Source organism: Heterocephalus glaber, unplaced genomic scaffold (genome assembly GCF_053883595.1).
Source record: "Heterocephalus glaber isolate CG9 unplaced genomic scaffold, H.glaber_assembly_v1.0 deba00001689, whole genome shotgun sequence".
Taxonomy (NCBI): Eukaryota; Metazoa; Chordata; class Mammalia; order Rodentia; family Bathyergidae; genus Heterocephalus; species Heterocephalus glaber.
In genome coordinates, this window is record NW_028258414.1 from 2,620,864 (window position 1) to 2,635,476 (window position 14,613).

Genomic DNA, 14,613 nt, shown 5'->3' on the forward strand with positions numbered 1-14,613 from the left:
TCCAAGGACGGCCTCACATTGTCTGCACAGACTTACGTATCATTGATAGTGGCAAGTCCTCCTTGGCTTAGTAGACCACACTGTCTAAAATAGCATTTTTTAATATGTAGAAGTAATATGAAGTAGGGAAAAAATACAAAGGAAAACCTGGTAAAATATGTGAAAACTCCGCTCTCCAGGGTTCCTCATCACCACCCTAGACTTTTCCAGAAGGAAATTGGAGATCTTTCCACCATCTGGCTCCCCACCTGGACTGAACTGAATTTCAAAGTATTTTCCCTGCAAAAAAGTTAGAGATTTCCGTTAGTGGTTGGTAAACAAAAACATAATGCTCCCAGCTACCTTTGAATACAGTATATAATTCAAGGAAATTCATCAATGAAAGACACTTTCTGAAGTATTCCTAATTCTGGTCTAGACTTCCTCATTTTTTCCTATCAAACAATAACCCAAGCTTCTGTGCAATCACACGATTCCACATTGAGACACTCAGTCATTCCAGCTGCACTAAATAAGGACTTGCTCTGTTTCTTGCCCATTTCTTCCAGGATGAGCTCGCCTGCTCAACCGGAAGGCATAAAGCACGGGGCAAAGATCACATGGCTGCCTTAATCCAGGCACAGAACCCAGATGGGCCCTTGCAGAGAATGCACATTTTCCCTCTGGCTGACTTTATTTCAAGGCATTGAGCAAAAGCAGTCAAGTTTCCTCTACCCGTGGTCATCTAAAATGCTTGTCTAAAATCAAAATATTCTGTGGTGAGTAAAGTCCTGTGGGCCTGGGGACTTTTGTTACTGCTGTTATTAATGCTGCTCTACAGATGACTGCTAATAGGGAACAAACATCTGCAACAGACTAGGAAAAGGCATCCAGATTGTTACACTAATGATCATTTTATTTCTTCACTACAACTTGGTTCTCTTTAGTGCTCAGAAATTTAAGCACCTTCAGGGCCCAGGAGGGTGAATTTAAATGATGAAAACTTGTTAGGGAATTGTGAGGCCTAAGCCTTCAAACTGGGAGTCTGGCCACCTCACTATATTCACACTTAATAATATAAAAGTCAAATACACGACTCATTCCACCAGCTTAGGGCTGAATTCAGCTGGGCTCAGGCAGGTGCCCAGGTAGGGAGCCAGGAACTCATTAAGGACAAGAAAAGCATTTTGCATGTTTTACTGTTGGCTTCTGTGCCAGTACACACTGTGTTCCCACTGTTAGTAACTTACTGACCCCAGGGTCAGACTACAGAAGGCCTCTTCTAACGTCTATTTAGTCAATCTGACATTTCCTCTTCATCTCCCACAAAATAAACTCCCAAAACACCAGACACAGGAACACCAGGTCCTGCTATCCTGAAGGACATTGGTGCTGAGAGAAGCTCGATGAACAGGTCAAGATGGCATCTCATGGTGGCCACAGGTCACCATCATCTTCTGATTTGCCCTGGAAGGAACAGTTCAGTGCCTCGTTCCCCATCCACTGGAGGAAATGAAATCAAACAGGACACAAACCCAGGAATAGCAGGTGGAGCCAAGTGGCAGACACCCAAGCCCTGCCCGTGGTGGTGCTCAGCCCTGGCTGCTTGTGAGGGATGGGGAGCGCTGGATGCCCACCTGGAACAAGCCAGTGAGAACCTTGAGGGGCCTTTGATGGGACCTGCAGGGCTGTGAAAAGTGCCGGGCAGTTTTTACCCGCAGCCAGGTTGGGAAGAGCTGCTTGGACAGAATATAGTGTTTATGCCCAGTTCCGAACTGTCATATCCAAGCTAAAACTCCTAACAAGAGGTCCAGAAAGTTAGGGCTGGTGTGTGGCAGCATGGAGGGAAAGATGGGAAAGTTTAGAAAAAGAATACAAGGGTGCAATTCGATAATTAAATGGAAAGAAGCTTTAACTCTTAGGATGTTTTATATCTTAAGCTGAGTGTTAGGAAAACAGGCATTCACTGTATTATTTTTAAACACTGCTTGAAATATTTCATAGCTTTTTGAAAATTTGAAAAGGGTTATAAGTTTTAAAATTATAAAGTTTTATAATTAAGAATACACATTCTTTTTTTAAAGTGAAATTACTCCTAGCCTCACCTTGAGGCCCCTTCCATATCCTCATAATAAATCATCACTATAATAGTTTACTTTGATTTACTTACTCCTTAATTACATTGTATATAATTGTAGAGATTTTAAAATAAAAGTGGGACAATATTGTAAATATTATACTATAACTTGTTTTAAAAAATTTAATAACACCTTAGATAGCTTTTCAAATAAGTTATTATTCAACAAGGAACTTGTGTCCTAAAAATAATCGAGTCAAAGATAACGATCACTTTAAATTTTAATAAGAACACCCAGGGCTGAGCAGGTAGCCCAGTGGTAGAGCTCATGTTTACCATGTGTGAGGCCCTGGGTTCAAGCGGCAGAAACTCCTCCCCGCAAACTGTCAAACTGCTCTTCTGGGAAAATCTATAGCTGACCTCTTCAACTAGTAGCATCTTGTTTATTATCAATCTCCTTAATGTTTGACCATCTGAGAGACAGAAAATAGTATTTTTAAAATTTACATTTTTTTCTCATTAGTGGGTATCTTTTGATGTCGTCAAGTATGGCAGAGAAAGAGCGAATATGAATGAATATGTATGAACTGCCAATCTGTACAGTTGTATGAAATCTGTAGTGTTGTAACCAGATACATAATAAATGCTGGGGTTTTTGTTATTTACTGAAAATTGACTGAAGTATCCTCTAAGGATAAAGATCAATTTATTTGGTAAACTTTCCGCTTTTCTAGGAAAGTGGAGGCAGAGAGAGGTTAAATTTGATCCAGTCTATTTTTAGAAGGTAAATTTAGAATAACAATAAAGGAAAAAGGTCAAGTGGAAAATGAACCCACACTATCGTTCTTATTTCATTGCTCAGAAACTTCAAGATAAAACAATCCAGGCACTTAACTGAAAAAAAAACGTGAGATGAACAAATGAATAAATAATGCAAACGACCTCGGGAAACAAGGAAAGTTTAAAGGGGGAAAGGCTCACACAACAGGTCTGGGGCTGGACAATCACCACGCGAGAGCAGTCAGACTTCTCTTGAAATAGAAACTTCCTTCCAAAATAAAGAGCGAAAGATAAATTGTTTTTCTCTGAAATTCCCACTATTTATTTAAAAATGGCCCCAGATCAGCCTCACAGATGGCTTCTTGCATGTCGTGGTGCCAGACATAATCTGTGGTGGAAATAAGATATGAAATCTATAAAAGTCAAGGCTACTGGGTGAGCGTTTGTTTCTTGGGAAGTGTGGTTTTCAGTCAAGGGACTATTTTAAAATTCATCCATGTTTTCCCAGCTAGCCCATCAGGAGCCACCCAGACAGAAAACTGGGGAAAGAGGCACTCAGAGTCCGCACGCTGTTCAGCACTCTCATCACCTTGGGTGGGGTGGCCAGCTAGGCGGCCCCAGGGGGCTCGGGCCCTGTCATCTGGGTGGTGTCAGGTGATGAGTATGCAGGACAGGGCAGGCAGCGGGACAGGAGAGCTCTGTCCCAGGGTCCCATCCTTCTGAGTGTCTGCTGCCTGTAGTACCCACGTCCAGACTTGGAGCAGTCATTGCTAGTGGAGCCCACCTCTGGGATGCCCACCTCTCTGGCTCATTTCTGTGTCTCTTCTCCAGGGAACAGCCAAGTCCAAAGGACCAAAGCTGCCACTTTCAGCAGTTTTTATTTGCCTTAGTATGACAACTAGGGGAAGTATTTTTGAAATTATGTTGTGTACATCCCCAGGGCTCAAAAATAACTCCATCAAAGGACAAATAAAAGACTGAGAGCATGCTGCTTTGGAAAATATAGATGGAAAAGTGGCCTCCTGATGATTTGGGAACTGCTCCCATTTCCTCTGGGGGGCAGGACTGACACCCAGAAAGCTGACCCCGCTGATCAGGTGACTGCCTAGGAAACAGAGACTTACAAATCGGCTGGAGTTGTTGTTGCGGACGGTCTTGGCATTCCCAAAGGCCTCCAGCAGTGGGTTGGACTGTAGGATGATGTCCTTTACATGCTGTCAGGCAAAGAGAGGGCATCAGGAAGGAGTTTCCTTGGGGTTCTGGAGAATTGGTTTTTTTCGAGGCTACAGACTGGGTTGTATGACTGAGTCTCCCACGTTCCCTGGCTTGATTTGGGATCCCTGGGAGCCAGGGTGCCATCAGCAAATCAGGATCTACAGCTGGGCCTGGCAGAGGAGGTGTGGAGGTGCGCAACTGTAATCCTAGCACTCTTGGAACCTGAGGCAGGAGGATCTTGAGTGTGAGCCCAACTTGGGCTCCATAGAAATTTAATGAAATGCTATCTTGCAATTAAACAAAAAAGGGGCTGGGGATTTTAGTTCAGTGTGAAGGTCCTAGGTTTGATTCCCTAGTACAAAAGTGCCCAGCCTGGGTTTGCACACTGGTGGTGCAGCTCCACCCTGCACCCCTGGATTCTTGGGGGTCAGAACAGGGGAGGGGTATCTTAGTTACTTTTCTCTCATTGCTGTGACAAAATACCCAAAACCCAAAGTTAAAGGAGGAAAGGTCTATTTAGCTCATAGCTTACAGCGGTTTCAGTCCATAATCAGCTGGCTCCAAGGCAGGGTGTCACAGAGGAGAAACAGTTCATGGCACGCAGAAGGCAGCAAAGCAAGCAAGAGATAGGACAAACCTCTTTCTATCCTTTATGTCATCTCCAGGCTAGCAGGATTAGGGTGGTCCCAAACCAATCAGTGCACTGATTTAATAACCACTCACCCTTAATCCAAGCACCCTTAATCCTAGCCTTGCACCATGAATCAATCACATACCCTAGATTCAGCCACCTCTGAAAAAGCCCCACCTGTGACAGCATGAGGCTTTGGGGGGACATCCAGACCACAAGCCCTAACCAGGGAGAGGCACCAAGGGCTGCTCTTGCTGTTCTAACCACAGTCTTCACTGTCACTGTAAGTCCCAACTATTTTACCCACTGCACCATAACCAAGAGTTACTGTGTGGGAAATCAGTCCGTTTCTCCTCCCCAAACAGGGCTATGGAAATATAACTGGGTGCTCCTCAAACTTTAATGTGCTCGAATCACCTGGGATCTTGTTAAAATGTAGATGTGGATTTAGGGTCTGGAGCAAGATACAAGAATTTGTATTTCTGGCCAGTTTCCTGGTGGTGCTGGTTTTACTAGCACAGTTGACACCAGGAACACCTGGATACTACAGGGGAAGTGTTTGGTTTTCAAACACCATTATTCTATGCTGGCCTTAAAAGTGTGCAAAGCACACGGTGGCCAGAGACAGCCCAACAGATAGGACTTGAGGCTGGAGAGGTCGTTCAGCAATGAGTCACCCTGTGCTTGTAATTATTCACATGCTTTGGTTACACAGGCTCCAGAAATAACAAGTCTTCTGGCGTGTGCTCTTGAGCTACTGACTAATTTGAAGCCAAGAGCTCTGTATCCCTGTCCTCAAAGGAAAACAGGAAGAGAAGAATCAACATTAACCGCCTGCAGTCTGGCCACTGGGTCACAGGCGATGGTAAACTGGGTCGGGCAACGGCACCAACTATGACATACCGAGGAATACCCCGCTCCCTGGTCACCATGCCCTCCCAGGTGAACTCTGGGTGTTTTGTCCATGCCACCCGCTTCCCACTGTCTTCCAAGCTGCTACTCTCCTTTACAGACCCGTGGCTCTACATAAACTTAGTTCTTCTTTGTCAAATGAGTTTGGAGTTCTGGGGTCCTCACTAATCCTTTTTATCTTTTGTTTGCTGGCCAGATGTGCCTACATCAGTTAATACTCAGTGTCTCTCAGGAAGAGAAGTTCTTACATATCTCTTCCCCCTCCTCTTTATTATTATTACTGGCAGTGCTTAGGATTGAACTCAGGGCCTTCACACTGAGCTACATCAAACAGACTTTTTAAAGATTTTACATTTTGAGACAGGGGCTTACTAAGTTGCAAAGTTGCTCAGGCTGGTCTCAAACTTGTGATCCTCCTGCCTCAGTGTCCTACAGTGCTGGGATTACTTTATAATCTTTTTTTTTTTTTTGGTACCAGAGATCAAACTCGGCACCTTGCGCTTGCGAGGCAGGCAGCAGCACCACTGAGCTAAATCCCCGGCCCTAGTGCTGGGATTACAAGCATCCACCAGCTTTTCCTCTCTCTAATGAAGCCTTCTCACCCACCCAGCCTTGACAGGACACTATTTAATGAGTAGACAGCCAAAACAAAGAGCATTTTAAGGTGTGTTTAAAACATCTATAGCTGACCTTGGTAATAACATTTCTTACTAAATAACTCTAGTTTTTAAAAATTAATCCTTAGTGTTATTCTAAATTTAAAAATATCACCAGCCTTGTGTGCGTGAATGAGCACTATGGGTCTGCCCGGCCCCTCGCACCTGAGCCCTGATTCTTTTCCGCCGGTGTTGATCCCGCTGCCAAAATGCTGAACCTAAGAGCAGACAAGAGGATCCACGCCGGCATCACACACCCTGACTCTGCCGCTTCTCCAGCTCTCTTGGCCTCTTCTGGTCCTCTCACCTCTTGGGAACCCTCACTCTCTGGGCCTTCTCCCTTTTCTTGTGTTTCCTCTCAACTGCCAATCTTCCCTTCTTTTCTCTTTTCCCTTTCTTTCCCACTCTTTCATCAATTTCTTCCACTGACAATTTATTCGCATAATCCAAAACCTAAGTAGCTACAGGGTGACAGAAAAGCCCTTTCCCATCCCCTAGCTTCTCTAAGATAATCGTGGTCACGAGGGATACGGGACACACAGCCATACAAATGCACGCTCTCTCTTTTTCCCTCAAATGACATCATATTCTAGGCAATGTTCAAACTTTGCTTTGTGTTACTAATAATGTATCTTGAGATCATTCCACATCAGTACAGGAAGACTCTTTATAGGGCTGTATAATATTCCATCTTATGACGGACAATAAACTATTTCACCAGTCACCTACAGGTGAGCATTTATTTAATCTTTTCCATTACCAAAAGAATGCCCCAAGTAACTTCATAAATGTTGAATTTTGCATACATTTCAGCGTATCTGAAGGATAAATTAAAAACTGAGTGGGGTGGCAGATGCCTATAATCCCAGTTATTTGACAGGCTGAGGCAAAAGGATGCAAATTTAAGGCCAGCCTAAGCAATTTAGCAAGACTCTGTCCCCAATCAGTTGATCAATAAAATCATCTTAGTAGAACTGTTGAGCCAAATGGTGCATGTGTATAAATTTGATAGACTTTGCAGAAATGTCCTTCTTAAAAGTATACTGGTTCATGATCCTAACACCAAATATGCGAGAATGACTGTGTCCTTCTGTCCATATCAACAGTATTTAAAACACTACTGGGGTTTTATCAACATAATAGGTAAAAATAATTCCTAGTTTTGGTTTGCATTTCTGATAATCATGATGATAAAATATTTTCTATGTGTGATAAGTAACTCCCATTTCTATGTCTTGTTTATTTTCCTTTTAGACTGTTTTTACTGATTTGTGGAGATTATACATTAAGCGTGTTTATCTCAAAATATGCTATTTATTTGCAAATTTCATGTTTCTTGATTACAGAACTTTTCTGTGGAAGAAAAATTCATTTTTAAAGAGCAAATGGAAAATAAATACATGGATGGACAGACAGACAGAGAGCAAATGGAATTTCTCCCACATGGGATAAGGTCAATGGCAGCTTACCTGGACTTTGGGACCTCCTCCTGACACCCGGGAGACGTAGCTCATGATGTACTTCGCAGCAACCGTCTTTCCAGCACCACTTTCACCGCTGAGGACAGACAGACAAACATGCTTACCCTTGAGGTGTGTTATGGCTTATGTCTAGACATTCCGAAAAGCCTTATGCACCTGCAGGTGGGGCTTTTGGGAGGTGGTTGGATCTAGGATGTGCGATGGGTTAAGGGTGTGATAACTGGATTTGTGCACTGATTTGTTTAGTGCACTTCCGGATGTCGATGTGGGAAGCCCCACCCTGGGCATAGGTGGCACAAACCAATAGGCTTGCAGCCTAATGGACTAAAAAGGGAAAGGGGGGCTCACTGCTTCCTGCCTCTGGCCTGCCATGCCATGGACTGTTCCCTCTCTGCCGTGCTCCCCTGCGTTGGAGCCAAGCAACTTCTACAAACTATGAGCTAAAATAAACGTCTCCTAGCGCCGCCGGATGACATCAGACCAGGGAGTTGGGAACCAAACTGCCAAACTACAAAGTCTGGGTTACCTGTGGACCAGCAATTGAGATGCAAAGGTGGTAATCAACGAGAACTTGCTGGACAGAAGAATATGAAGAAAACCCAAGAAATTAGCAAAGGAAAAAGAAAAGAGGATAGCTTGACTACTTCTCAAAGAAAGCAGAGGGACTCTGAGATCATGCAACAAAAGCAGAAGGCAGCTAATGAGAAGAAGTCTATGCAAACAGGAGAAAACTAATGACCAGCTCTGAGGACGTGGGTGCTGCTGCCAACTGGTACATCACAAGCTCCAAGATCAGGATTCCTTAGAATGAACAAGCATTGCATGTGTTATAACTCATCCTTATAAAACTGTTTTCCTCAAACTTTGTTTTTCAGCTTTAGTGTGATGTTTTAGAACCATTCTTCAAAGAATAAAACATCATGCATGTAACACTGGTGAATATTATTTTTATCAGCAAGTAAACATTTCTATAATTAGATAGGTAGTGTGATCAGAGAGTAGGTTCTCTTATGTAGAACCCAGACTCTATAGAATCTTTGCCATCGGTTTTGTTAAAGTAGACCTTTAAAGTAAATTTTATCACACAGGGCCAGTGCTGGTCAGTGGTAGTTGGTTGCGTGGCATGCACAAGGCCATGGAATGAACTCCAGCACTACCAAAAAAAAATACGTAATAAAATTTAAGATCCTTTTGTGTAATTTTGCTTTGTAGTCAACTGGCTTGCTTAAAGAATCTATAATAGATAGTACAAATCATCCAGAATACCAACTAAATGGATATAAATTAAATGAGACAACTCAGTAAAAGTTCTTTTGGGCCGGGGATTTAGCTCATTGGTTTCACCGCCTGCCTCACAAGTGCAAGGTCCTGAGTTCAATCCCCAGTACTGCAAAAAAGAAACAAAAAATGTCTTGTAGAGTAGATGAACTTTAGACTCTTTAAAACAGTTCTTCTGTAGGCTGAGGCAGGAGGATCACAAGTTCAAGATCAGCCTGGGTTACACAGTGAGTCCAAGGCCAGCCTGAGCTGCATAATGGACCCTGTTTCAAAACCAAAAACAACTTAGTTCTTATAAATACAGGGAAAATAAGAGTTTCAAAAGGATATCGTTTTGGCCAGGGATGTAGCTCAGTGGCGCTGTGCCTGCCTGGCATGTGCAAGGTCTTGAGTTCGATTCCCAGTACAGGGCGGAGGGGACACATAGATATTAGGATGACTTCTGACCTGCAGTTGACAGGGTCTTGCTACTTTGGTCTTGAACTCCAGGACTCAAGTGATCGACTGAGTGCTGGGATTAGAGGTGCACACCTCAATCCCGGATATGTTTGGTCTATTACTGTCATAAAATTGTCAACCATAGCTATTCATTATTCAAAACTGAATAAAAACATGTGAGACAGTCAAAAAAAATAATAAAATATAAACCTCTCCTCCTTTAATTTGTGGGTGTCAGGTATTGTGTCCCAGAAATGAAGAAAGTACCTAAAACAAGATGAATAACAACCAGCTCCTTCACCAATCCCCCCAAACAAACACAAAACAGGAAGAAAGGAACTTGGGGAAAAATGCACAATACTGGTTGAGAAAAGCAAAACTCAGCAGTATGAATGAAGTCATTTTAAAAATTTGTGTGAGCTACAGTAACATGGTGCAGACCAGTCTTGATAATTACTACTGGGCATGGAACAGACAATGGAGCATTCTAAAGGGCCAATCTAGGGGACATAATGAAGACAATTACAGAATCTCAGAAGGATAAAGTTATGCAGAAATCAAAACTGACACGCAGATGGTAAGCACAGAGGGAAAAAGGATATGAAGTAATGCTAAGCAAACTATCTGATTCCAATTCTATATAAAATGTTTACTAGAGTATTTCTTTTTTTTGGGGGGGGGGTTATTTCTTAAAAGGAGGAAGGGCTGGGAGTGTGGCTCAGTGATAAAACACTTGCCTAGCATGTGCAAGGTCCTGGGTTCGATCCCCAGCACTGCCTCCCAAAAAGGGGGAGAAGGTGGCTGGATGTGGTGGTGCCTGTCTGTAATTCCAGCACTCCGAGAGGCTGAGGCAGGAGGATCATGAGTTCAGGTCCAGAAACTCAGCAACTTAGCAAGACCCTGTCTTCAAATAGAGATTAAAAAGAGGCTGGGTGTACAGCTCAGTGGCAGAGCACTTGCCTAACAAGTAGAAGGCCCGGGGTTTGATTCCCAGAACTGCAAAGAAAAAGAAATTTAAAGCACACAAGGAGAAAACAAAACAAAACAGCACCAAAACAAACCTAGACTAGTACAAAATATTAGCACAGACTTTAGTCAAGGTAATACAATCATGAGAGATTTGTTTCAGTTTGATATTTTCCAAACTTTTTGTGAGGATATGTTATTTTTTCGGCTTCAAACTATGTGCCCTGAACTGATGCAAACTTCCTTATTTTAGAAGTTCTAAAATTGAAGGATGAGGCAATATTAATCACATCCTGAGCAACAAAGATTGCCTTCCGCTCAGCATCCTAACTGTACGGGGACAGCCCTTTGTTAACAGCCTGCTCTCAAAAATCCCCGTTCCTTCCTTCAAAATCCCCTTGTATTGACACTGACCTCAATTCCCAAAATGCTCAACTCTGTCACATTTTCATTTTTCCATTGGTGGCCTTCGTGTTGCCAGGATAGAATAAATCAGATTAAAGGAACCCATATTACAGGCATTTAGGCTGAAAAAACCAGGCGATTAGTAGCACATATTTGTTTGCTCTTGGTGATCAAGGATGTTGGGGCTCAGAGCAAATGCTCCCCTTTGAACATGAGCCTTGTTAACTGTCAGCAGTTGCTGAATTACTGCAAGAAAGAGGATAAGTACAACCAAGCAGGGTACAATCAAGCAGGTTGGCCCCTACCGCTAAAAGGGATCTGAAATCAATGTTGAAATAATTTGGTTATTTCAAAAACAAAGCAAAATTAAAGTAGCTTGGCAAAACACAGAACACTACTGGATTTCCTTGAACTAATATATGGTATATTATTACTAACTGAACTAATATATAGTATATTACTATTAATAAGAGATTATGAGGCAGATAGAGGGAACCATGTTTTCTGATTCCATCTGTACAGCTCATTGTAATTCTCACTCCTCGGTTTCCTGGTCACAAACTGAAATCTCTTAAGATACAACAGCAAGCAGAAGCCCAGCAAGTCTGGGATGAAGAGTCATTCTACTTACAGACAGGCGCAAGTATGTTTGGCAAATTCAAGTCCACAAGGAAATTATCTTTTTAAGTGGTCAATATAATAAAATGACTTGTATACCAGACCCAGAGTCAACATGTACCCTCTCTTTCATTTGAAGCTCAAAACAGTGAAACTCTATTTTGTATTTTCTAACAATGTAAACATTCAAAAATATTGGAAAACCCAAGGATGCAATGGTAAAAGGACCCAATGTAATATTATATAGAGATCTGAAATAATTAGAAAAGATTATGTAGCAACAAAAAGACAAGGCACCTAAGGTAAAGTGACAATATGAACTGAAGATAATGTCTCTAAAACATGTTTATAATTATGGAAAAATAATGTAGGGAAAAGAACTGTAATAGAACAAGACAAAATATATCTGACTTGTTAAGAGGCTGGGGTATGGGTGATTTTTTTCTTTTGTTGTGCTTTCTCCTAATGTTCATACTGCATTTTGAAATGGGCGATTAGCTATGTATTTCAGATTTTTAAAGAGCTTTTCTAAAATAAAAAAAATGATCACATTGCATTGATAATAATCATTTCCATTATTTCAACACCTTATGTATCACCATGAGTAAACATATTTTCTGTAAGTTTACATTTTCATATTTAGAATCCTTTCAAACAAGCTCTTAACAGAAAACAAACAGAAAAAAAGAGGCAGAAAGAGTCAAATCCTACTAGAATTATGAAACAAGAGTACAACTACCACTTATTCTGTCTTTGTTGAATAATGTGATCAGACATGAAATATTTTCTCTCTTTTGTTGGAAGTAAAAGAGTAACAACAGCAAGTAACTCTTTTCACATAGTAAAATAAACATGCCAAGCCCAAAAAACAGAACATCTATTTTCTCAGTAATTGTGATAGTTTTCAGATTTAAAATAATTAGTTCTGGCTAAACACTGATCTGAATTTTTATTTCTTGGTTTCAACTCACACACACTTAAGTTTTTATTGATCATAGCTGGTAATTTAGTCAAAATATGGTTCAAGTGGAATAGTTACCTGAGGCCTGCAGTATATACAAGTGTAATTACACTGGCCAGCTAGGGATGGGGAAATAATGTTTCATCCCTTGGACTAAAACCCAAATTAAAAGAACGTCCAGGTATCAGACCAATTATGCAGCACGCTCCAAATCACTGACTTTGGGTCCTGCAGCAGTCAGAGCAATTTGGTTTGCTTATGCTTACAGACAGCCTCTCCTAATCTAATTACACTCACTCGGCTTCTCCAGTGGGGAAAAAGGAAGAAAAATAAAACCCCTAGAAATCAGGGAAATTCCCCAGTGGTCTTTCACCTCACAGCTTATCAGAATCCTCAGCGTACTTGAATAATGCTCATGTTTAGGACCTTTCTCCAGTCTACTGAACCTAGCTCCAAGCGCAGTTTCTAGGAACAGATTTTTAACTGCCCAGTTTGTATATAGCTGGCTAGGAACCAGTCCTGCAATTTAAAATCGAAGGCAAGACAGACATCATAGGAAATTTCAACTCAAATAGGAAATAATGTAGTGTTTCAGAATGTGTTCGCTATAGAAATGGAAACATATGCTAAAAATTCAAAGAACTGGCAAGAATGTTATGAGAGGAAGTTTTTTACAGTGGCATATTAATAATTGGATTCAAGGGATATAATTGTTTTTCTGAGTTCGAAGGTTGTCCCTCACTTAAAAATCAAGAGCGTTTCCAATTCACAACTTATTCTAGAACATGTAAAATATACCAGCCTTTTTGTTGAGATATCCCATGGGAGGGTTAAGAGCATTCCCACTGTACAAAGACTCACAAATCCACTCCCATCTCTCCATTCTTAGTCTCAAAATATTTCTAATGGTTCTGTACTCCAGTAGCTGCAGTTCCCTTGAGACTGAGGGAGTCAGTATAATCAAAATGTTGTGGGATTTATAGGCATTTATTGCCTGCCTGGCAAGCACAAGGTCCTGAGTTTGATCTCTGGTACCAGAAAAAAACTTGCTTTTCCAACTTTATATTTTTTCCTGATTATCCATCCTTCTGCAGCCCGGTTATGGACCTGGAGCCAGGGGGTGGCAGGATGCTACAGTTTGCGTATCCCACAAGGCTCATGTGCTGGAACTTTGATGGCAAGGTTGCAGGGTGGGAGTGGGGAGGGGGGATGGCGCCCTCAGGAATGGACTCACATTTTCTTCCCTTGACTGAGTCCGCACTTTCACAGGACTGGATTAGGTATCTGAGTGTGGCTCTTAGAAGGCAAGGCTGCCCCTCTCATTTGCTCTTCAACTTCTTGTCACAGTTACAGGAGTCCAAGGGCCTCATCAGAAGCCACGCACATGCCAATGCCATGCCCAAGTTCTCAGACTTCCAATCCTCCACCATCATGGACAAGACAGACACAGGTACAGTAAGTCGCCCAGTCTGGGGTATCACGTTACAGCAATTGGAGCTAGCTAGGCCACAGAGTTAGGAAAAGATCCTGGGATGGGCCAGGGATTTAGCTCAGTGGTTTCACTGCCTGCTGTGCAAGCGCAAGGACCCGAGTTCAATCCCCGGTACCAAAAAACAAAACAAACAAACAACAAAAAAGAAAAGATCCTGGGAAGGCTTCCACAGGAGCCTGAGCTGTACTGCTTCAGAGGAGGATAAATATTTGAAACCCTCCCGTGGCCTGGATAGCCAATTAAAAATCAACAATACTTCCCAAAGTAACTCCATGAATACCTCAGTTCACCAAACTTATAACTACTCCCAAGTCTTCAGAGAGACACACTTCTTTAAGCAGTCTGCTGCCAAAAATCATTTATTATCTCACACACAGTTGGAACAAATAATAGCCTGTATTGCTGTGATCACAAGACAAGATAATTCTGCAAGAATGAGAAACCACATCAAAGACTGCCTAGACAGCCTCTGTGAGGACGATCCACAGACGCCTTCCTAGTGGCCCCAGAAGACCGGAGACTGAAGTCAGAGGTAGGTGGGTACCGCTGCTGGCCACCTGTGGGACGCCCGGGTGGAGGAGAGGGGTGGCTCCACTCCTAGAACTCAGAATCATCCTAAAATAAAAATCCACAGTATTGTGTAGAAAATACAAAATCACACAGACAAGCTGAAACTCCTGAGCAAATGATAGATCGACCCAAACACGCCGAGAAAAGTGTGACT

At 42.2% G+C, this 14,613-nt stretch overlaps 1 protein-coding gene and 1 pseudogene across 5 annotated transcripts in view; one reads left to right on the forward strand and one right to left on the reverse strand.

Annotated features, from left to right (window-relative positions):
- Myo1e (myosin IE) overlaps positions 1-14,613 on the reverse strand; it is a 184,260-nt gene that overhangs the window by 66,093 nt on the left and 103,554 nt on the right. For all 5 annotated transcript variants that reach the window (XM_004855726.3, XM_021237149.2, XM_021237148.2 and 2 more), the window contains 3 exons: positions 7,720-7,807; positions 3,961-4,050; positions 148-279 (listed from right to left, as the gene is read on the reverse strand). In XM_004855726.3, the coding sequence (XP_004855783.1) occupies positions 148-279; positions 3,961-4,050; positions 7,720-7,807 (310 nt within the window). The remainder of the gene's footprint in view (positions 1-147; positions 280-3,960; positions 4,051-7,719; positions 7,808-14,613) is intronic.
- Positions 8,179-10,031, forward strand: LOC147821822 (small EDRK-rich factor 1 pseudogene; annotated as a pseudogene).